Source organism: Spodoptera frugiperda, chromosome 24, assembly GCF_023101765.2.
Source record: "Spodoptera frugiperda isolate SF20-4 chromosome 24, AGI-APGP_CSIRO_Sfru_2.0, whole genome shotgun sequence".
In the NCBI taxonomy this organism is placed as follows: domain Eukaryota; kingdom Metazoa; phylum Arthropoda; class Insecta; order Lepidoptera; family Noctuidae; genus Spodoptera; species Spodoptera frugiperda.
Window position 1 is genome coordinate 6050055 of NC_064235.1, and position 22529 is coordinate 6072583.

At 41.9% G+C, this 22529-nt stretch overlaps 1 protein-coding gene and 1 long non-coding RNA gene across 3 annotated transcripts in view; one reads left to right on the forward strand and one right to left on the reverse strand.

Moving 5' to 3' along the window:
• Window positions 1–22529, forward strand: part of LOC118278614 (modular serine protease-like) — a 200117-nt gene that overhangs the window by 25561 nt on the left and 152027 nt on the right. Inside the window, exons 14-15 of one of the 2 annotated variants that reach the window (XR_007706846.1) lie at window positions 4992–5151; window positions 6317–6676. Coding sequence is in view for 1 of the 2 variants with exons in the window: in XM_050703531.1 (XP_050559488.1) it covers window positions 4992–5151; window positions 6317–6507 (351 nt within the window). In the remaining variant the exon portion in view is untranslated. Of the gene's footprint in view, window positions 1–4991; window positions 5152–6316; window positions 9876–22529 lie in introns of those variants that run through there. The other variant, XM_050703531.1, reaches the window with a different exon arrangement.
• Window positions 17050–20803, reverse strand: LOC118278545 (uncharacterized). The gene is made up of 3 exons (XR_004783887.2): window positions 20643–20803; window positions 18431–18522; window positions 17050–17517 (listed from the first exon to the last, which is right to left on the reverse strand). It is a non-coding gene; the product is annotated as an uncharacterized LOC118278545 (long non-coding RNA).

The window sequence follows — 22529 nt, forward strand, 5'->3', positions numbered from 1 at the left end:
ACACCCATAACAAAATTATTTTCCTCCATAGTGCACAATAGTCCTGCATCAGCCGGGGATTGTCCTTTGGTGTACTTCCATAGTGCATACAGGGATAATCGCCGGCTGATGTCCCATCACATATAGATTAAAATTGTTCAACGGGCCTCTGCGAGTTGGCTTCGGCCCCTCGTACGCCTTCCAAAGGTCCGGGACCCTGTGGTCCCGAGATATGTAAAGAACATACATAATAATAATAATAAGCTTATTTATTTCAGTATAAAGGTTTTTACATATCAAAGTGTTAGTAGATTACTTACTTAGGCTAGGTTAGTTTATAATTATGTATTGTTGATTTGTATCTTTCAACCGTTTCTTTTATTCGAACCCCTTTCGGGTAAAAGCCTCCTCTAATTCCTTCCATTTGTCCCTATTTTGGGAGAATGACAACCAGTCTTTACCTGCTAAATCTTCTATGTCGTCAGCCCAACGTTTAAGTGGTCTGCCTCTGCTTCTTTTTCCAGCAGGTCCTGCCCATTTGGTAGTTTGTAGAGACCATCTCTTATCTGAGTATCTTGACAAATGACCGGCCCATTTCCACTTAAGTCGCAGAGCTTGTTCAAGTGCATCTGTAAGCCTAGTTTTTCTCCTTATGTCTTCGCTGCGAATTTTCTGTATTTTCCTTATTCCAAGCATACTTCGTTCCATTGATCGCTGGCATGTTTTGATTTTGCTTTTTATTTTATTAGTGAATGTCCATGTTTGGCTGCCATAAGTTAAGCTTGAAACTATGCATGTATCCATGACAATTTTCTTTAATTTTAAATGATAGTCTCCCTTCAAGATGTCCCTATGTAGCCAGTACTTCTTCCATGCGCTGTTGATCCTTCTGTCTACTTCCTCTTTATTACTGTTTTTGTTGAGTGAAACTTGTTTTCCGAGGTAGACATATTCTTGTACATAATCAATCTGTTGACCAAAGACCTTTACAGGTTTTTGTATGCTGTTTGTCATCACCTTAGTCTTGTTTGCGTTCATTTGTAGACCAGACTTTTTACTTTCATATGCAAGAGATTGCATCATTTGTTCTAACTCTTTGGCAGATTTGGCAAACACGATAATATCGTCTGCGAATCTCAGATGACTAAGGTGATGCCCTAGTACCCATATGCCATTCTGGCTCCAATCAAGGTTTCTGAAGACACATTCCAGTACTGCTATAAAGAGTTTCGGTGATAGAGGATCACCTTGTTTGACACCTTTCTCTATTGAAAACTGCTCTCCTTTATTTTCCATTTTGATTCTGCTCGTACTTTTAGAATAAATATTTTTTATGATGTTGGCATATGTCTTGCTTACGCCACAGACTTTGAGGGCTTTCCAGATAGAGGTGTGGGTTATGGTGTCAAATGCCTTTGCGTAGTCTACATAAGCCACATAGAGAGGTTGATTGAATTCTTTATGTTTTTCCAATACTTGTTCTAAGGTGTGGATGTGATCTATTGTTGAGAACCCTGAGCGGAAACCTGCTTGTTCGATTGGTTGTGAGGCGTCTATGATTGGTGTGATTCTGCTCAATAGTATTGTTGAGAAAAGTTTATAAATGCTCGGCAATAAACTAATTGGTCTATAGTTACCAATGTCTAATGGGTCTCCTTTTTTATATATCAAAACTATATCAGAGTTACACCATTGTTTAGGGACCTTTTCTGTTTTTAGGCATAAGTTAAAAACTTGTGTTAGATGTAAGAGCAAAAGGGGTGCCCCAATTTTTAAAATTTCGTTAGTGATGTTGTCCGGACCTGGGCTCTTCTCTGTTTTGAGTTTTTTGAGATGTTCAAGAACTTCACACTCCTCAATAGGTTTTACTGTTTCTTCTTCCTCTTCAAAATCTATGTGACTATCTTCAGTCTCATTTGTTGCCGAATATTTTTTATACAACTCCTTGTAAAATTCGGTGGCATGGTTGATTACGTCTTGCCTTGTTTTCGTTTCTCCCGATTCTTTTTTGAGTTTTCCTATCCAGTTTCTGTGTGTCGTTAATTCTTTGTAAGCTCTTTTGGAGCTTCTATATTTATTTAAATTCCTTTCTACAACTTCTCTTTTGTATTTATTGTAATCATTTCTTATGGCCTTGCTGCACATCTTGAATAGATTCTTTAGCTCCTCTTTCATTTCTTTGGTTTTGTGTTTGGTATGCATTAGCTTAGTGCGTTTATCCATTAGGTCTTTTGTTGTTCTGCTCAAGATTTGTGTCTCAACTTTTGAATTATTATATTTTATTTTTAGGCTACTCGTAATTGCATATTCCATTTTGTCATAGTAATTTTGCACATTATTTTCCTCAGGTGGTACGCAGAATTGTGTCTCTAGGTTTTCGTGGATGCTTGCTAAATACAATGATTTTTCATCATCAGTTTTAGGTATTCTAGTTAATGAGCTGTAAATTTTCCTGCTTTTCTTTGGTGACTTCAAGCTAAAGGATGATCTTAGTAGTCTGTGGTCTGATGGGAATGGCACATTATTTAGTACTTCTATATTAGTTATTTGCTTTGGTTTGTTGCACATGATGAAGTCAATTTCGTTTTTTGTTTTTTGGTCTGGAGATATCCAGGTCCATCTGCGATCTGCGTTCTTTTTAAAATAGGTGTTCATTATGCTCAATTTTTGTTCGCAGGCATATTGTACAAGTTTGTTACCTCTCTCATTTCTTTTTCCGTATCCAAATTTTCCCAGTATAATTTTTTCATATTTTTTTGGTTGTCCTACCCTAGCATTGAAATCTCCCATTACAATCAAATTTCGGTCTTGAATCTCTTGTGCCTTCCTTATATCGTTGTAAAATTGATCAATCTCCTCTTCGGATGCTTGTTCGGTAGGTGCATAGGCCTGCACAAGAGTTAAGAGTTCATGCTCAAATTTTAGTTTCAGGACTGCCACTCTTTCTGATATGCCCGTAAAGCTTACGATGTTTTTCTTGTAAATTTTCTTGACTAAAAAACCTACTCCGTACAGCCCGGCTGTTTCACCAAAGTAGCATAATATGTATTCTTGATGTTCTTCTATATTGCAGCCCATTCTTCTTACTTCTCCCAGGCCTATTATATCAAAATTTATGTTCTTGAGAGCGTAGGTTAGTTCTAACAATCGTTCTTTTGTAGACAACGACCTCACGTTATATGTGCATATTTTCAGTTGCTGTGGCTTTTGTTTTTGTTTAATTTTTGGTGTGGTATTATGTTGGAATTTAGAGGGTTTTGGTCTTACACTCCCACGATGACCAGTCGGCTTGGGAGCAGGCTTTGGTTGCTAGTTATTAATCTTTTCCTTGAGTGAGCTGCTTCGAGGACGGGTCATAAACTCGAATGCATTCTTTGCGGCAATTTTCTTGTGAACCGCTGAGGGGGTTGTTGATTCTGATTAGGCGAGTAGGATGAGTCTCTCTTTCTCTTCTCGCTTTTTTGTATATCCGTTGGTTTCTTAGTTATAAGTTTATCACCTCGTAGGTAGGCAATATTGCCTTTTTTCCTCTCCTCTTCGAGTTTAGGCTGCAGAGATTTTCTTATTTCTAACGTTTCTTTCGTAAAGTCCTCTTTTATGTATATTCCTTCCGGGAGTTTCTTTTTGTTTTTCAGGATTAGGTTTCGTCTCCAGTTGGAGGTGAAGGAGATAAGTATAGGTCTGAGTCCATTGTTTGTTTTTTGTCCGATCCTATGGGCTTTATCAATTTCATATTCCTGGATATCCAATGACAAGTGGATGTTGATTTTTTCTTTCATGAATATTACTAAATTTTTTCCTTCTTCGCTGCCCTCTTTTATCCCAAAAAATAATAAATTGTTCCTTTTCTTTTCTATCTCTAATCCTTTGATTTTTTCTTTTAGTTCCGTAACTTCTTCTTGAAGATTCTGGTTCTGTTCCTCTAGCATTTTGAACCTTTCATCCAATTGCTGTGAAATATTTTGAGTAACAGCCTTCGTAATAGATATTGTTTGCCTGTCCATTTGCTCTTGAATTTTCGCCAGTAGAAATTGCATCTGGTCTTCCATTTCTTATTTTTGGTATTTCAAATTTCGCGCGCAATATATATGGCGAAATTATTTAATGGTGGAATCTTATTTCTTTATAAGGCAACACTCTATCTGTCTAATTCAGTTTGTAAAGTTGGTCGCACTGACACTTGACAGTATTGTCTCTGGTTTGCACTCAATAATATTTTGAGGTTATGCTATGAATATTTTCACAGCAATGTTTAGTTATTTAGAAGATAGATAGTAAGTGATTTGTTCAGTTAACACACTATTTCGCAGATAAATGTTTGTTTATAACTGTTATAGACACTGTTATAACCTGTTGAAACACTTTTTAACGAGATTTTATTACGAGTGATTGTCGGAACGTCTGTTGTTTACTACACCGGAACCGGAATCAGGGCGCCTCAATACTAACAGCTGATCATGCAAAAGCACGCGCGCGCGTAATTTTGTTATTGTGATAAAAATAAAACTAATAATTATACTAAAAAGTTTCTTTGACAAAGTTGTTTGTAATCAAGAGTGCAATCACGTGTTTAAATATCGTTCACTAATTACCAGTCACCCTATTGATATTTTTTTATAGTACAAGCCGGTAATCGAGCAGACGGATCACCTGATGGTAAAATCGTCGTCACCAATGTACACCCGAAACACTAGAGGGGCTACGAGTGCTTTGCCGGCCTTTTGGGAGTTAGAAATTTAAGTTATTAGGTTAGGGTTATCGGGGATTGGGAAGATTGGTAATTGGGCCTCCGAAAATAAATCAAAGTTTAGGAGTGGGAGCAAATAATACGTCATTTCTACGTTTAAAATGTACCTAGAAGTGACATTTCAAATCAAGAATCTTCGAAAGTATTTGTTTCCATAAGAAAATAAAAAATACGTGTCAAATGTTTTAAAATAATCTACAAGACGGATATTAAAATAGAAATTAGTCATCTACCCTATTAATTTTGTTTTTAAAAATGTCTTCAGGTAGCCGGTTGGGGTTTGACCTCCGAAAATGGACAAGCCTCTCAGATCCTGAAGGTTGTGGAGTTACCGTACGTGGATATAGAACAATGCATCAATCGATCACCACCAGGCTTCAGGGAATACATCACGAGCGATAAAATTTGTGCGGGTTTTGGAAACGGTAAGCGTTTCTTTTTAATCGACTGCCATCAGAAAACTGTTTTTTTTATATTAAACTAGCTACTTCCGCGCGATTTCACCCGCTCTGCTTGGTTCCTGTTGGTCATAGCGTGATGTTTTATAGCCTATAACCTTCCTCAATAAATGCACTACCCAAAATAAAAATAATTATTCAAATCGAACCAGTAGTTCCGGAGATTAGCGCGTTCAAACAAACTCTTCAGCTTTATAATACTAGTATAGATGGGTCGACGATTGGCCGCCATGGCTGCAATGGAGCACGTCTACCCATAAGCAACCTATTCACTCGGGCCTTGAAGACACCCAGGTTATACCCATCAGGAAACACAGACTCCGGCAAGGAGTTCCACTCCCTAGCAGTTCGCACAAGGAAGCTTGAAGCGAAGTGCTTCGTGCGATTGGGTGGGATATCTACCATGAAACGGTGACGCCTCGCCCATTGTCTTAGGTCACCGATGACCTACGTGGCAGTTAACGTGTTAAGTACCTTTTATCGACAGTCCACTGCTTGATATAGGCCTCTCCAATAGATTCGGAGCTGCGGACTACCTAGCAGGTTTACCGGGGCTTCGGCTCGAAAAGCAGGAGTAGGAACGGGGTGGTTTTAGTTAGTAAGAGTCTGACACTCCCTATCGTGTCGCCCAAGGTGGGAGAAGGAAAAATAGGTCTCAAATATCCCACTAAAGTCAAAGTCAAAATTATTTATTTCAAAAGGGTTTTGAAGGTCAAAGCAAAAATTACAATATTAAAAAACAATGTCTGTCTGTCGGTCTGTCCTCTAGCGAAGCTACTATACTATAGCTCTCCGTGTGAGAAGAGGCCTTTAGTCAGCAGTGGTCACTTATAGGCTGTTGATGTGTAATGTGTATTATACAAAAACCTCATTGGTCGATTCCCGGGTCGGGCAAAGTATTACTGGGCTTTTTTCGCTTTTTCGAAAATTTCTCAGTAGTAGCACGGAGTCTGGAATTGTGCCCAGTATATGGCAATAGGCCCCCTATTACATGGGACTTAAAACACAAATGGTGAAAAGTAAGTGTACATTGTATAGCGGCATTACGTGTCGTAATGAGCACCTCTGCCTACCCCTTCGGGGATAAAAGGCGTGACGTTGCTTTTTTTATACAAAAACCTTTTTATTCCAGGAACGGCGTTATGCAAAGGCGACAGTGGAGGTGGACTGGCGTTCCCGGAGTCAGACCGAGGAATTGACCGTTACTACCTCCGCGGAATAGTATCAACTGCAGCTAACAACGAAAACCTATGTAACAGTTATACATTAACTTCATTCACACAGATCATAAAACATGAGCATTTTATTAAAGAATATCTTTAACTAGTTACTTGGCGCGGTTTTACCCGCTATGCTAGGCTCGTGGTGTGATGTTTTATAGCCTATAGCATTCCTCGATAAATGTAGTATCCAACACAAAAAGAATTATTCAAATTGGACCAGTAGTTCCGGAGATTAGCGCGTTCAAACAAACTCTTCAGCTTTATATAAGGTGTTCTAAAAGTATCTGCCACGGCTTTAATGGGAAGTAGTGTTGTGTTTGAAGATTACAGTGCCGAGGCATCGTGCTTATTTGTGAACCACTTTATGCAGAGTAGAGTCAATGTTTATTTTACTTCTTTATGTTCTCAAATTGAATTAACTGGTCCGGTGTACGAAATTTCTTCACTATTGTAATCTTTAAACACAACACTACCTCCCATTAAAGCCGTGGCAGATACTTTTAGAACACTACATAAATGCGTACGTAATTTATTAATTTACGTAATTTTAACTTTCGCCATGAAGTTTCAAAGTCATGCTATTTTTTGATGATTTGATTATGAATTTGATTTTTTGTTTACAAATGATTATGAATAAATTATGCTGATTAAGCTGATGCCCCATAAATAACTGATATTCCAAGTAGGAATCGGAAGCTTTTGAGTTTTTTGAGTGTAATAGCATGAATTTTGTGCCGATTTTTGGCATTAGAGTGCTTTTTCACCAGAGTTGTGCTATGCTATGTTGCTGTGGATGCGTTTGGCTTTCACTAATCATATTCATTGGTACACATAGCTTAGCATTGGTGGAAACTTAGTTAAGCTATGTTTTCTGTATGGAAAGATGCGTGCTATGGATTGCTTCGATACATCGCATACTCGACAAAGGTCCTTGGATCGCGTATTCTTATTCTTTTACTTGGATCGCGTGTTTCAACTTGATAAATAATTTGGAACGCGCGATCCAATATGACGTTCTTGACTGCATACTTTGGCAGTTAGGAACGCAAGCTTAAGCTTGTCAGTTATCCGGAGCTGCGGACAACGTAAACGGCTACCGGGGCTCCGGCTCAAATCAGAAGTAAGAACGGGGTGGTTTTTAGTTAATAAGAGTCTGACACTCTCGCTTCGCTTCGTCCAAGGCGGGAGAAGTCATTGTATGATTATCCCCCTCAAAAAAAGCTTCACGATTAAGAACGCGCGATCCATATTAGGTGATTCTATTGTAAGTTCTAATATAAGCATTTATTTTCTATATAATTCTAGCAAACGCGGCAAACTCCCCTGTTCTCCCTGTTTTCCTGCTTTTCTTTTGATTTTTTCCTGAATTTTCTTTGCTATAAACCTCATGGAACCCGAGACCTTTCCAACGAATGCAAAACCATGGAAATCGGTTCGTGCGTTCTGGAGTTATAGCGTCAGGAAGGAAAACCCGACTTATTTTTATATAATAGATTAAGTTCAGGGGCCTTAGTCTGCTATTACAATTGTGTCAGAATGGTCGATCATTGGACAGTGCAAGAGGGATGGAGCTATACAACCTACATAGCTCCGTCCCTCTCCGATGATAATAGCAGACTAAGGCCTCAGATCGCTGTATCGCGCGGTCTATTTATGGATGTTTATGAATAACGCAACGTACGAATTTGACTAGTGTAATGTGTCACTATGTTGGGAGCCAGTTTAAAAGGCAACTTCCAGACTCAGTGGTGGTTTAAATGAAGCGACACTTTACAGTCAAATCACTTTTAATGTCTATTTACATAATTTTCCGAACACGAGACTTACAAACTATACAAAGAAACTTGTTACACAAAATGGCGGAATCGAAAGTTCTAGATTATAAGATGGCGTGATATAGAGCCGCGGAGGATTTCTCGACACGTCCGTACGCGTCGGTGGTCGGGGCGCTCTCTCTCTCACCGCTCGCAATGGCTGCGCTGGCGCGCGACGTTGCGGCGGTCGGGAGGAGTGGTCGTTCACGCGCTCTCATTGGGCGACCGCGTGACGTTGCAACCACAGAGTAGTCACACCATAGACTACGCTACCTAATTTTTTAATTCCCCGCGCTACACTAGTAGGAAACTAGCCTATTGATCGTGTGGCATGACAATAATATTTCTGCTATTTTTGTATACTTAAATTAGAAAAATATATTTTTATATTGTTATATACTCATTTTTGTATTTTTTATAAATATGTTTGTAGAACAAAATTTAAATTGAACAATTAATATAAGGTGTTCTAAATGTCTAAATAATCTTACGGAGGCGCGGTGTAGATACTGAGACTAAAATCAATTGAAAATCAACCTTAATTACTATAGCATATAGATGAAAATGGTATAACAAAGAAGCTTGACAATGCACAGCACGCCTCTCACTAAAATCGATCTTTGGCATGCGATTTTCATCTGTATGTCGTAGTAATTAAGGTTTATTTTTAATTGATTTATTGTCAGTATCTTCTCTCTCTGTCATATGAGTATGGAATAAATGACAATGCCAGAATATCTATAGAGCTTTGCCCCACCAAAAAATATATTGTACAGGCATACCAAATGTAGCATTCTATTGCTGCTCTATTAGTGATAACTAAATACAGGATTAAAAGCCTTTAGAGCTTGCGGTTTCTATATAAATCTAAGAACAAAATATTACATTTAGGTTAGGTACCAGTTTAGATTAAATGCAGTTATAATGGTAGAAATAATTAAATTAAGTGCTTTATATTATTACAATGCTATCATATAGGGTGTTTAGCTATGAAAGGAAGGAATGTCATCACCAATATCACCTTTAGTAATCCTACTTTTCATTCATAGCCATAACGAAACAACAATGTAAACAGAACAGACAGAGCGAATGTCAAATAATGACTTTTTGGACATAACTGACACAAGCACGCCAATGACGTTTCGTTACACCTGATCACTTACGTTCAAATACGAAATAATAATTAGAATAAGCATTCATTATAATATATATTATAAAAATAAATAAATTAACTAACAGTATGTATTTATACCAAATTCATATTAAAATCCGTACACATTACATTAATAAATCTTATTTTTATTGAATGACTCGTTTTGTTCCTTGTGCAAGCGTACTAAGAAACGCAGATAGTCGCGATAAATACAGGAAATAGGCCTTGGATTTTTTAGATTCTTTTTATTTCCTAATTTTTATCCGCAACCTTATTAGAATAATAATTAAGTAACCAGGGGTCTTATTTTCATTGCATAATATTGATTAATTTACATTTCTTGTACATTGATGAAATTAAGTGGGGCAGGATCTGGCATTGTCATTTAGGTAATGTTTGTTTTTTTTTGAAATGCCAATTTTTTTAAACTAAGTAAAGTACTTAATGGTTGTGAAATTGTAAATTAAATTAAATTTTTTGATACTTGATCGTATTTTTAAATGATTGTTTTATTTTTACACCCTCGATATTAATAGAAATAATTCTACATTGCCTCGTTGGTGGAGTGGTCGCTAGTGCGACTGCCAACCAAGGGGTGTCAGGTTTGATTCCCAGGTCGGGCAAAGTATTGCTGGGTTCTTTTCTTTTTTTAAATTTGGAATTGTGTCCAGTATATGGCAATAGGCTCACCCCCATTACATGGGACTTACAACACTAATGGTGAAAAGTGGGTGTATCTCTGCCTACCTCTTCAGAGATTAAAGGGCTGATAAAAGACACGTGTTTTAATCAAAAGTCACACCCAAACTAGAATAGTTTAATCAATAATTCGCATCGTTTCTCCTCTCTGTCCTTGTAAGTGCAGACAGATGATTCTAGACTTAATTACCATAGCATTATGGATGAAAATGGCATACCAAAGAGCTTGACGGTGCACCGCGCGCCTCTCACTTAAGGGGATCTTTGGCAAGCCATTTTCATCCGTATACCATAGTAGTTAAGGTGTATTTTGAATTGATTTATTCTCAGTGCTTTCCACCTCCGCTCCGCCTTTCTTCTTGTATTTGTGACCTGCGCAGTGCAGACAGAACATTCTAGAATGTGCACTCAATGTGACGACTGCAGAAGGTCCACGCTACCCTGAGCCTAAAATCATCATCAGCTGAAACAGGTCTACTTTTATCTAAAGTCTCCTTCAAACTGGGTGCCTTAATATATGGCAGGAAACCTGGTATGTAATTAAACTTTAGAGAATTCTATAATCTCGCGTGACGATCTCCGGCTGCTGTAAGTGCGGGTCTACGGACGGCGAGGAAGGGTAGCTCGCCGCCCGACTAGTTAGACTACCACAGATGGGGCCCAGTAGGGCTGATGTCCGATCCGGAGCTGCGGACAACGTAACAGGTTACCGGGGCTCCGGCTCAAAGCAGGAGAAGGAACATTCCTTCTCCTGCTCGGTTGGTTTTAGTCAGTAAGAATCTGGCACTCCCTCTCGCCTCAACCAAGGAAGAAGTCATAGGATGATTTTCCCCATCAAAAAAAAAAAAAAGAATTCTATAATCTGTCACTCAGTGTTTTTTTTATGATATTAGCCAGCAAACTAGCCGAATGATCACTTCATGACAATGCGCTGTCAACATTTTAGAAATTAAGCCTTCTGATCTTGCCCTGTCTTTTGTCAACTTTATAATAACTGCATCTAAATATATCACACATCGAACTATTGATCGCGACACAGGACCTGCGCAGTGCAGACAGAACATTCTAGGACTAGACTTGTGCAGACAATGCGACAACTGCAGAAGGTCCATGCAACTAACTGAGCCATTTTTCATCAATTCGAATCACTTGGTGGTAAGCAATCGCCACCGCCCATGAACACCCGTAAGACCAGAAGAGTTAAATGTGCCTTTTGGGAGTTAAAGATGTGCGGCTTAGAGATTCGAAATTGGGGATGGGAAGAATTCGGCTTTCGGTAACCTCATTCACACGATAAACCACAACGCAAACTTGTTTCACATCGGTATTCTATGAGGTGGTATCACTCCAGTCGAGCAAGCCCATGCGTGCTGAAGTATGACTCTCCTACACTTAATTTAAGGTAGTTTGGGATTGTAACTCACTATAAGTACAACTGTGACCACCCTCCGCGCAAATACATACCCCCAAAGTCGGCCGTCTGTTACGGCAAATCCGTAGAGAGACGGACGGGTCTCCTATGGGCCTCAATCCGCAGTTGCACAGCTGCATGTGACCGCCTACCGTCTTTCTTGAAGCCAGTGGGTGGGCACCTAGAGTCCCCTCTCTAGACACCCGTGACTTCAACTCTGGTCCGTCTACTGCTACTTTACAATTGTATTCTATTTCATTCTCGTCTTGTTATCATGAAATATTATAAAAAATCCTCTCTTTTTTTAAGGGAGGAAAATCATTCAAAGACTTCTCCCGCCTTGGGCGAGGCGAGAGGGGGTGTCAGACTCATACTGACTAAAAATCACTCCGTTCCTACTCCTGCTATTCAAGCCGGAGCCCCGATAAACCCGCTAGGTAGTCCGCAGCTCCGGAAAGAACTCCTCCCGAAGGGGGCATTTCAGAAATTAAGCCTTCTGATTTTGCACTGTCTTTTATCAACTGTATAATAACTGCATCCAAATATATCACACATCGAACTATTGATCGCGACACAGGACCTGCGCAGTGCAGACAGAACATTCTAGAATGTGCACTCAATGCGACAACTGCAGAAGGTCCAAGTCGCTCAGTGCGTGAAACAAGACTTCATGAAGCGTCTCTGAATTGAAAAGAGAGAATTCTTTGACCAAGTATGGTGATCATCCCTGGAAAACTACAGCTCGAAGGTAGTGGGAAAGTTCTCATAGATATATATGACAAATAAACTTAATATGCTGCTCCCAAAGGCAGGCAACGCATTTGTATTGTCAATGTCCAAGAGCGACGCCGATTGCTTACCATCAAGTGTTTCACAGGTCTGCTCGTTTACCGTCCTAACCCATAAAAAACAATATCTTAATCCCTTTATATATTAATTCCAAGTATGGGAGTTATACCACGCTGTCTCAAAAAAACCGACGTGAAACAACGCTTGCGTTGTTGTTTCGTTGTGTGAGTGAGGTTACTGGAAGCCCAATCTTCCCAATTCCCGATTCCCAACAACCCTTAAATTCCTAACCCTCAAAAGGCAACGGATTTGTAACGCCATTGGTGTTTCGGGTGTCCATGGGCGGCAGCGATTGCTTACCATCAGGTCTCGGGTATTCATGGGCGGCGGCCATTGCTTACCATCAGGTGATCCAACTGGTCGTTTACCGGCTTATACCATAAAAAAAATCTAGTAAACCTTCTGATTGATGTATTTGTTCAATGACATTAAATACTGCAGCCTTTCAAAGTATTGATCGTGACCTGCGCAGTGCAGCTAGCTTGAACTAGGCTAGTACTAGGCTACTTCCCTTGTGCCGTCATTGCGCCGCGCTCCGTCAGACAGGAAAGACGTGCTGGTGCTTCAAGCTGGTGTCCGCTGCAGTCCTATCTCTTCATGGCCTGATACAAGTGAGTGGTAGGCAAGCGTAGTGTAGCCTTCCAGCTAGGTGGAGTTCCTGAGCTGCGGACTACCTAGCGGGTTTACCGGGGCTCCGGCTCAAAAAGCAGGAGAAGGAACAGGGTGGTTTTTAGTCAGTAAGAGTCTGACACTCCCTCTCGCCTCACCCAAGGCGGGAGAAGTCATTGGATGATTTTTTCCCCTCAAAAAAAAATCTAGGTGGAGTGAAGATATCCGCAAGGTGACTGGTAGTGGTTCGATGCGTAGAGCTGAAGATCGAGCTCAGTGGCGTGCCATTGGAGAGACTTATATCCAACAGTGGACGGGAACAGGCTGCTGACATAGATTCCTCTTCATTTTTTTCTTACTTTTGTCTCTAGCTCTTTAGGTGTAGCACCAGATTCCATGGTCTTTCTGTCTTTAAATTAAGACTATTCTGCTCAGTAGTTACCTGTTGTAAGAAATCTGTTTCAATTTCCAGGTTCCTGATGGAGGAGCAGCCAGTAGTCACCAGTTCAAGATGTCTCGAACCGTCACCAGAAGACCAGCATCTACAGCTCACCAGAACCCAAGCCTTCCTGTCACGGTCAGTATTGGAGATTTAATTTATAGACTTAGAGACTTTTTATGGTATAAGCTGGTAAATGAGCAGACGGATCACCTGATGGTAAGCAATCGCCGCCGCCCATGGACACCCGAAACACCAAAGGCGTTACAAGTGCGTTGCCGGCCTTTTGTGGGTTAGGAATTTAAGGGTTGTTGGGGAATCGGGGATTGGGAAGGGGGTAATTGGGATATTCTAGATATTCTTTACATTACATGAGCTGCTGTATAATGTATATGACCTTTCAATTTACTGTTGCAGGATTCCTGGTGCACAACCTCATCACTCCTCTCTGAACATTCGATGTCGCAGCTAAACCTCAAGCCTGCATCCTGATCTCCAAGAATTCCCTGGGGTGTAAGTGGCTCCACCACCGCCTTGCGAGCCAAAGCCAACCTCACCTGCCCGCGGTGCACCCTGCTGACTCACGGACGAGGCTCTGGCGCCCCTTGGGAGGCAGAGATGATAAGGAACCTCTCAGCTTCTCAGGGTTTGTCATGGTCTGCGGCTGCTTCTCCGTTGCAGTCTCGGCCCATGATATAATTAGTATAATGTGCCGGTAGGTTAAGGTAATAAGAGGATTAAAAGTTTTTTTTTACAATAATAATGAATGTAAATATAGGAAGGTCTGTTGTTTTATTTCTTTGACTGCGTTGTTTCGTCGAGTGGTCGCAAGTGGAACTGCCGGACAAGAGGTCCCGGCTTGGGCAATTTTTTTCAGGGGGGAAAATCATCCAATGACTTCTCCCGCCTTGGGTGAGGCGAGAGGGAGTGTCAGACTCTTACTTACAAAAAACCACCCCGTTCCTTCTCCTGCTTGTCTAGCCGGAGCCCCGGTAAACCCGCTAGGTAGTCCGCAGCTCCGGGTTAAGCATCAGCCCTACTGGGCCCTATCTTTGGTGGTCTGATGGCTCTTTGAGGCGCGCGCGGAACGCAACGCCCCGCACGCAGCCTATTACATGGGCCCGGTTTTATTCTCGGGCGAAGTATTATTGGGCTTTCTTCAATTTTTCGAAAATTTCTCAGTAGTAGCACGGAGTCTGGAATTTTGTCCGGTATTATGGCAATAGGCTCACCCCTATTACATGGGACTTAATACACAAATTTTCACATTCACATAATATTAGTTCCTAGCTTCTAGATAGTTCGATAGATGGCGTTGCAGTAAGCAACCGTTTGATCGCATAGTTTCATTAAATCCTATTATAAAAGGTCTATTTTCGAAAAATCTGACGTTTATTACGTGGTTAGTCGGAGTAGTTCGTCGTTTCAATATTAATTTTGGTTAAATGACCAAAATTAATATTATTTATTAAGTTTCACCTTATTTAGTTTTCAAATTAGCGAGTATAACTGGCGCCCCCTAGTAGATAAAATAGGAACAAGTGACTATAGCAAATCCCTCTACCACCATCCCAAATTTCCAAGTTCCCAAAAGGCCAACAACGCACTTGTAACTCCTCTGATGTTGCACGAGTCAATAGGTGGCGCTGATTATATGCCGTGAGGTGATGTGAGCTACTCGTTTATTTACCTATTCCTTTAATTGTTTTGTTTTTTGGAATAGGTGGCAAACGAGCAAACTTGTCACCTGATGGTAAGCGATCAGCGCCGCCCATGGACACCCGCAACACTAGAGGAGTCACGGGTGCGTTGCCGGACTTTTAAAAAGGAGTACGTATGCTCTTTTCTTGAAGGTTTGAAGGTCGTATCGGTTCGGAAAAACCGCTGACGACAGTTCATTTCATAGTTTTGTTCTGCGAGGCAGATCTTCAGATGTTTATACTTGTCATCATTTTTACTAAGTACGTCTTTTGCGTCCTGCTATTAACAATTGCTGTTTCTCATCAACAGATGGCGTTAGTATACAGTTTTGTCCAGTAAAGAATAGGGATGATGACGGGGTATGAAAATTAAAAATCTATTTAGTCCGTCAGTTAGGTAATGAAATAATATTAGACACGATTTTTTATTTTCTTACCGAAACAAAATAAATACTTTCGATGATACATTGATTTGAAATATCGCCTGACGTCACGTCTAGGTAGTTTGTATACGTATAAATGACTTTTTTGCTCCCACTCCTAAACTTTGATTCGTTTTATGTAGGTCCTGTTATCTTATAATTATGACATTTAAAATAATCTACAAGACGGACATTGAAATAAAAATTAGTCATCTACCTTATTGCTACTTTTCCTCAACAGATGGCGTTAATGCATTTTTTCATTGTATGTGTTGGCCATAAGAAATATCTGGTGTCAATGGTTTTCCATTAAATGTTCAATGTTTGATAGCTACAATAATTGGACAAACAGACAACAAAACACATTTTACGCCATCTGGTGAGCAAAATCACAATCACGCTACATGACTGCCATCTAGCCTTAAGTCTGAAGTCTTTATCAAGCTGTCTAGTTCCGCTATACAACACAAAGAGCCGTCATACTACCAGAGATGAGGCGTTAATGCAGTAGGGCTGATGCTGACCCGGAGCTGCGGACTGCCTAGCGGGTTACGAAAAGCAGGAGTAGGAACGAGGTGGTTTTTAGTCAGTAAGAGTCTGACACTTCCTCTTACCTCACCCAAAGCGCCTCAAAAAACCTGTTCTATCTAATTGGTACCACGACTACCACGGCCTCACAGAAAACAGACGTGAAACAACGCTTGCGTTGTGTTTCGTTGTGTGAATGAGATTACTGAAGGCCAATTTCCTTCCCAAAAAACCAGCAACGCATTTGTAACCCCTTTGGTGTTACGGGTGTCCAAGAGTGACATCGATTACTTACCACTTATTTTATTATTATGGGAGGGAAACCTTCAAAAGTCCTCTAGCTTTCTGGGAATAAAATAATAGAGAGTGTGGGATTTTTACCACATTAAAACCACCCCAGTGGACACCATCAGCACTTGTAAAGGGCACAGGGTCCTCTAATAGCCTTACCTACTCTGAAGCCCCCCACTATGCGGCGCCTGTTATGGCACATCCTTGGAAGACGTCTCCCTTGAGCCTCGCTGTGCAAGTTGCACGGCAGGACGTGACCACTGTGCTACCATTTTCCTTGAAGCCACTGGGGAACCTATCGATTGCTTACCATAGCTACCATCAGGTGAACCGTCTGCCTCTTTCTCGGCCCATCTTATAAAATATACTCTTAGAGGTACATAGAGGCAACATGACCCTCTGAGAGGTTGAGGAAAGAACATTAAAAGACTGCCTCGTTGGTCGAGTGGTCGCAAGTGCGACTGCCGGACAAGGGGTTTCGGGTTCAATTCCCGGGTCGGGCCGAGGATCACTGAGTTTTATTCGGTATTTAGAAAAATTCTCCGTAGTAGCGCGGAGTCTGAAATTGTGCCCAACATATGGCAATAGGCTCACCACCTATTACATGGGACTAATAACACAAATGGTGAAATGTGAGTGTACATTGTATAGCGGCATTACGTACCATAATGTGCATCTCTGCTACCCCCTTCGGGGATAAAAAGGCGTGACGAAATGAAACACGAAATTTCCTTAAAACTATGTCTTATAACTATTTTAATGTTAAAAAACTACATGTTTGATACGTGAATTAAATCATTTCGGTAGGTTCTTTTATAATATTAATTTTTTTCTCGGTGTCATTTTTCATATATAAGAGAGGAGACGAGAATGAGACCTTTATAAGAAGACCAGGTATACCAGGAGTATACCTGATCCTCTTGGCGATATTCTCTACTCCACTCCTGTTTCTGGCACGGGTCCAAGATGAGAGAAGGGAGTCAGTATGGGTCTGACTCTCTCGGTCTTAGGACCCGTGCCAGCTATCATCATCTATCTGGTAGAAGGATCATCAGGATGCAGCAGTACTCTAGAGGAATGCTGCTACATTCCTGATGAGAAGGTGGTTCAGTGCGCTGGTGTTAGAAGGCTGGTGCCAGGACCGCGCCCCCTACTGCCTCCAGCGGACTGGTGATGCAGCTCGTCCGCAGGATACCTGAAAAATATGAATTAGTATTATGCTTTAAGGCTTCCTCTCGTAATTGTACAGGGTAACCCGATTTGTATCGAGTATCCATACACCTTAGTACTCATGCATTCAAACGTCTATGCATCCTTGTAACTGTGCATCCGAATCGTTGCATTCACGCAATAATACAGCCGACAATAATACATCCGAACATCCTATCGTCCACGCATTCATGCATTCATACGACATTGCACCAACGCATCCAAGCATGCATCCAATCATGCATCCCAGTATGCATCCAAGCAAGCATCCACGCATGCATCCAAGCATTCACCCAAGCATGCACCCAAGCATGCATCCAAGGATGCATCCAAGCATGCATCCAAGCATGCATCCAAGTAAGCATCCGAGCATGCATCCAAGCATGCATCCACGCATGCATACCCAAGCATTCATCCAGCTAAGCATGCATCCCAGCATGACTCCTAGCATGCATCACACCATGCATCCCAGTATGCATCCAAGCATGCATCCACGCATGCATCGTAGCATTCACCCAAGCATGCACCCAAACATGCACCCAAGCATGCATCCAAGGATGCATCCAAGCATGCATCCAAGCATGCATACAAGCATGCATCCAAGCATGCATCCAAGCCTGCATCCAAGCATGCATCCAAGCATGCACGCAAGCATGCATCCAAGCATGCATCTATGTATCATCGCATCCTTTCAACCTTACATTCTAGCACAATGCATTATTGCATCTTTGCATCCACACATCCTCGCATCCTTGCATTCTTACCTACTTGCATCCTTGCATGCTTCCAAACCCGCACCCTAGCATCTATATTTCCTTACATCCTTCCACCCTTCCATCTTTACATCCTCGCATCCTTGCATCCTCGCATCCTTGCAGTAAGAACAAAGATAATCTTACCTCATTCCTCAGTGAGAAAGAAGTTCTGCTGCGGCCACGAGCTGCTACACCTGCGTCAGAGACGAGAGGAGATGCTGCTCAGCATCAGTCACCTGCAACATAGCAATAGAAGACCTGTAGATTTCAGGAGATCTCTAAAAGCCGTTAGACCACCACAGATGGGGCCCAGTAGGGCTGATGTCAACCCGGAGCTGCGGACTACCTAGCGGGTTACCGGGGCTCTGCCTCGAAAAGCAGGAGTAGGAACGGAGTGGTTTTTAGTTAGTAAGAGTCTGACACTCCCTCTCGCCTCGCTCAAGGTGAGAGGAATCATTGGATGATAACTCCTCTCAAAAAAAAGCTTAAGCAGGAGTAGGAACGGGGTGGTGTTTAGTCAGTAAGAGTCTGATACTCCTTACTCCTTCTGGCCTCGCCCAAGGTGGGAGGAGTCATTGGATGATCCTCCTCCCCTCAAAAGAAGCTCAAGCAGGAGTAGGAACGGATTGGTGTTTAGTCAGTAAGAGTCTGACACTCCTTCTCGCCTTGTTCAAGGAGAAAAGTCATTAGATGATTTTCTCCCCTTCAAAAACAAAAATCTGGTAGAATGCGTTCCGGAGCTGCGGATAACGTAACAGGTTACCGGGGCTCCGGCTTAAAGCAGGAGTAGGAACGGGGTGGTTTTTAGTCAGTAAGAGGCTGACACTCCCTCTCGCCTCACCCAAGACGGGAGAAGTCATTGAATGATTGTCCCCCCTCAAAAAAGATCAGGCAGGAGTAGGAATGAGGTGGTTTTTAGTCAGTAAGAGTCAGACACTCTCTATTACTTCACCCAAGGCTGGAGAAGACATTGAATGATCCTCCTCCCCTCAAAAAAGACCTCAGGCAGAAGTAGGAACGAATTTGTGTTTAGTCAGTAAGAGTCTGACACTCCCTCTCGCCTCACCCAAGGTGGGAGAAGTCATTGGATGATTTACTTCCTCCTCAAAAACAAAAATCTTTTAAAATGCGCTTCAGAACTGCGGACAACGTAACAGGTTACCGGGGCTCTGGTTCGGAAAGCAGGAGTAGGAACGGAGTGGTTTTTAGTCAGTAAGAACCTGACACTCCCTCTCGCCTCGCCCAAGGCGGGAGAAGACATTGGATGATTGTCCCCCCTCAAAAAAAAAGCCTTAAGTTCCTGATAAGGGTCTCAGACAGCCGCTGGATGCAGGATCGCTTGCAACCGACTGATATGGACATCATTAGAGGAAGACTGTGTGAAACAGTGAAGAAATGACCAGCCGGATCACCTGATGGTAAAAGATCAGTTCTACTTTGCCTATACCTGCAGAGGAGTTACAAGTGCTTTGCCAGCCTATTAAAGAAAGAGCGTGGGGTCGACGGTGATCTCGCTAAAACTACTGTATACAACACAAGCGTTGCTTCACGCGAGTCTTCTGTGAAGCCGTGGTATCCTCTGCTCGAACCGGCCCACCAGTGTCGAAGTATGGCTCTCCCAAAAGAAGAATTTGCTGCAGAAAATTTAAAAAAAAGAAGACGTGCCCTGGCCTCTCCTAAGTGAAGAATTTGCTGCAGAAAATAGAAAAAAGAAGACGTATTGTGCTGGTAGAAGTGCAAAAAGAAATAACGCCCAACTCCTCAAATGATGCTCGGAGACTCGCAGCACCTTGGATATTTCAGGATGTCATCATCTGCCAAAAGACCTCCACTGCCGAACAAAGAATTTGCTGCAGAAAATAGAAAAAAGAAGACGCATTGTGCTGGCAGAAGTTCAAAAAGAAGAAACGCCCTACTCCCCAAACGATGCACGGAGACTCGCAGCACTTTGAATATTTCAGGATTTCTTCATCAGCTAGAAGACCACCACTGCCGAACAAAGAATTTGCTGCAGAAAATAGAAAAAAGAAGACGTATTGTGCTGGCTGTTCAAAAAGAAGTAACGCCCCACTCCCCAAACGATGCACCGAGCCTCGCAGAACCTTCGATATTTCAGGATGTCATCATCTGCCAAAAGACCTCCACTGCCGAACAAAGAATTTGCTGCAGAAAATAGAAAAAAGAAGACGCATTGTGCTGGCAGAAGTTCAAAAAGAAGAAACGCCCTACTCCCCAAACGATGCACCGAGCCTCGCAGAACCTTCGATATTTCAGGATTCAGAAGACCTCCACAGCCGAAAAAAGGCAGCCACCATTGTTCTTCTCTGTAATAAATGCAGATATTAGTTCAACTCACCGGGATGTTAAAGCCAAAGGAACAGAGACACACAGGACTGCAGCTCCGAGCGAGGCTCAGAGACACGTCCTGCACGGCTCACGTCGCAGGCCGCACTGACTGCAAGCCGCGCCCCGCTGGCACTCCAGCTAGCCTTCCAGAACGTTCCAACTGCACTGCGCAGGTCACGATCAATACTTTTGAGTTCTGCTATACACAATGCATAGGGTTAATGTTTAAAGAATAGACACAGAAGGTTTACTGTAGAAGAATTTTTAACAGTTATGAGATATGTTAAGGAAATCGAAGTGAAAACAACGCTTGCGTTGTGTGAGTGAAGTTACTTCAGGCCCAATTATCCCTCTCCAATCTCCCCAAACCCAAATTCCCCAACAACCCTTTCTTTTCTAACCCCCAAAAGGCAGGCAACACACTTGTTCAACCTCTGGTGTTGCAAGTGTCCATGGGCGGTGGCGATTGCTTATCATCAGGTGATCCGTCTGGTCGTTTACCGGCTTATACCTTTAAAAAAGAACACTAAGGGCGCGTGATGAGAGATATCTAGTATTGTCATCGCTCTTTCTCATTCTACAGGTGTCATAAGAGACTCCATATTTGACAGAGACCGGGCAGCAGCGATCTCTGATAAACCTGAACCATTTAAAACTACAATCTCCAATTTCTACCTAGTATGTAGACGAGATCCAATTCATCCAATCTCTCTTATGTAGAAGAGACTCACAATTCAGCAGAAACTGTGAGGAACTTGTTATAACTCACTGAGCGACGTGGACCTTCTGCAGGCTTCCCATTGAGTGCACAAGTCTAGTTCTAGAATGTTCTGTCTGCACTGCGCAGGTCCTGTGTTGCGATCAATAGTTCGATGTGTGATATATTACTTGTATGCAGTTACAGTATAATTTATGCCACTAAACAAAATATAAACACACAGAAGGTTACCTGCATATTGGCTTAGAAAACCAATAAAAATAATTTCTTGGTTAAAAAATTAGATGTCTTCGTCATCAGTAAAAATGAACAGTCTAAATCAGAAGTAGACTAGCAACCTCACAAAACTATGCATAGCAAATCATCCAATGACTTCTCCCACGTTGGGTGAGGCGAGAGGGAGTGTCAGACTCTTACTGACTAAAAACCATCCCGTTCCTACTCCTGCTTTAAACCGGAGTCCCGGTAACCCACTAGGTATTCTGCAGCTCCAGAAAAGCTTACTAAGGCGTAGTGCCTTTAGATTTGATAAAAGCCAGGCAGCAGTGCTCTCTGATAAACCTGAACGTTTTAATTTCCAGCCTCCTGAGTTTTTTTTAAGGGGGAAAATCATCCACCGTCTTCAGAGAGAGAGAGAGAGTGTCAGAGTCTTACTGACTAAAAACTGTCCCGTTCCTATTCCTGCTTCAAGCCGGAGCCCCGGGAACGTGCTACGTCTTCCATAGCTCCGGAAGATCCTACTAAGGCACTACAGATTTAATAGAAGCCAGACAGCAGTGCTCTCCGATAAGAAATCATCCAATGACTTCAGAGGCGAGAGGGAGTGTCAGACTTGCTGACTAAAAACCACCCCGTTCCTCCTGCTTTTCGAGCCGGTGCCCCGACTCCAGATCAGAACCGTCTGGGTAGCATGGAAATTATGGCAAATGCCTCTATTTGTAGAACAGGCCTATAATTCAACAGTGCCTTTGTGTAGCTTGTTCCTATGCACTAAGCGACTTGGACCTTCTGCAGTCATCACATTGTGTGCACAAATCTTATTCTAGAATGTTCTGTCTGCACTGCGCAGGTCACAATTAGTACTTTAGTGTGTTATATATTTGTATGCAGTTTTAGGATAATTTATGCCACTAAACAGAATATAAACATACAGAAGGTTTACTTGCATTTTGAGGATAA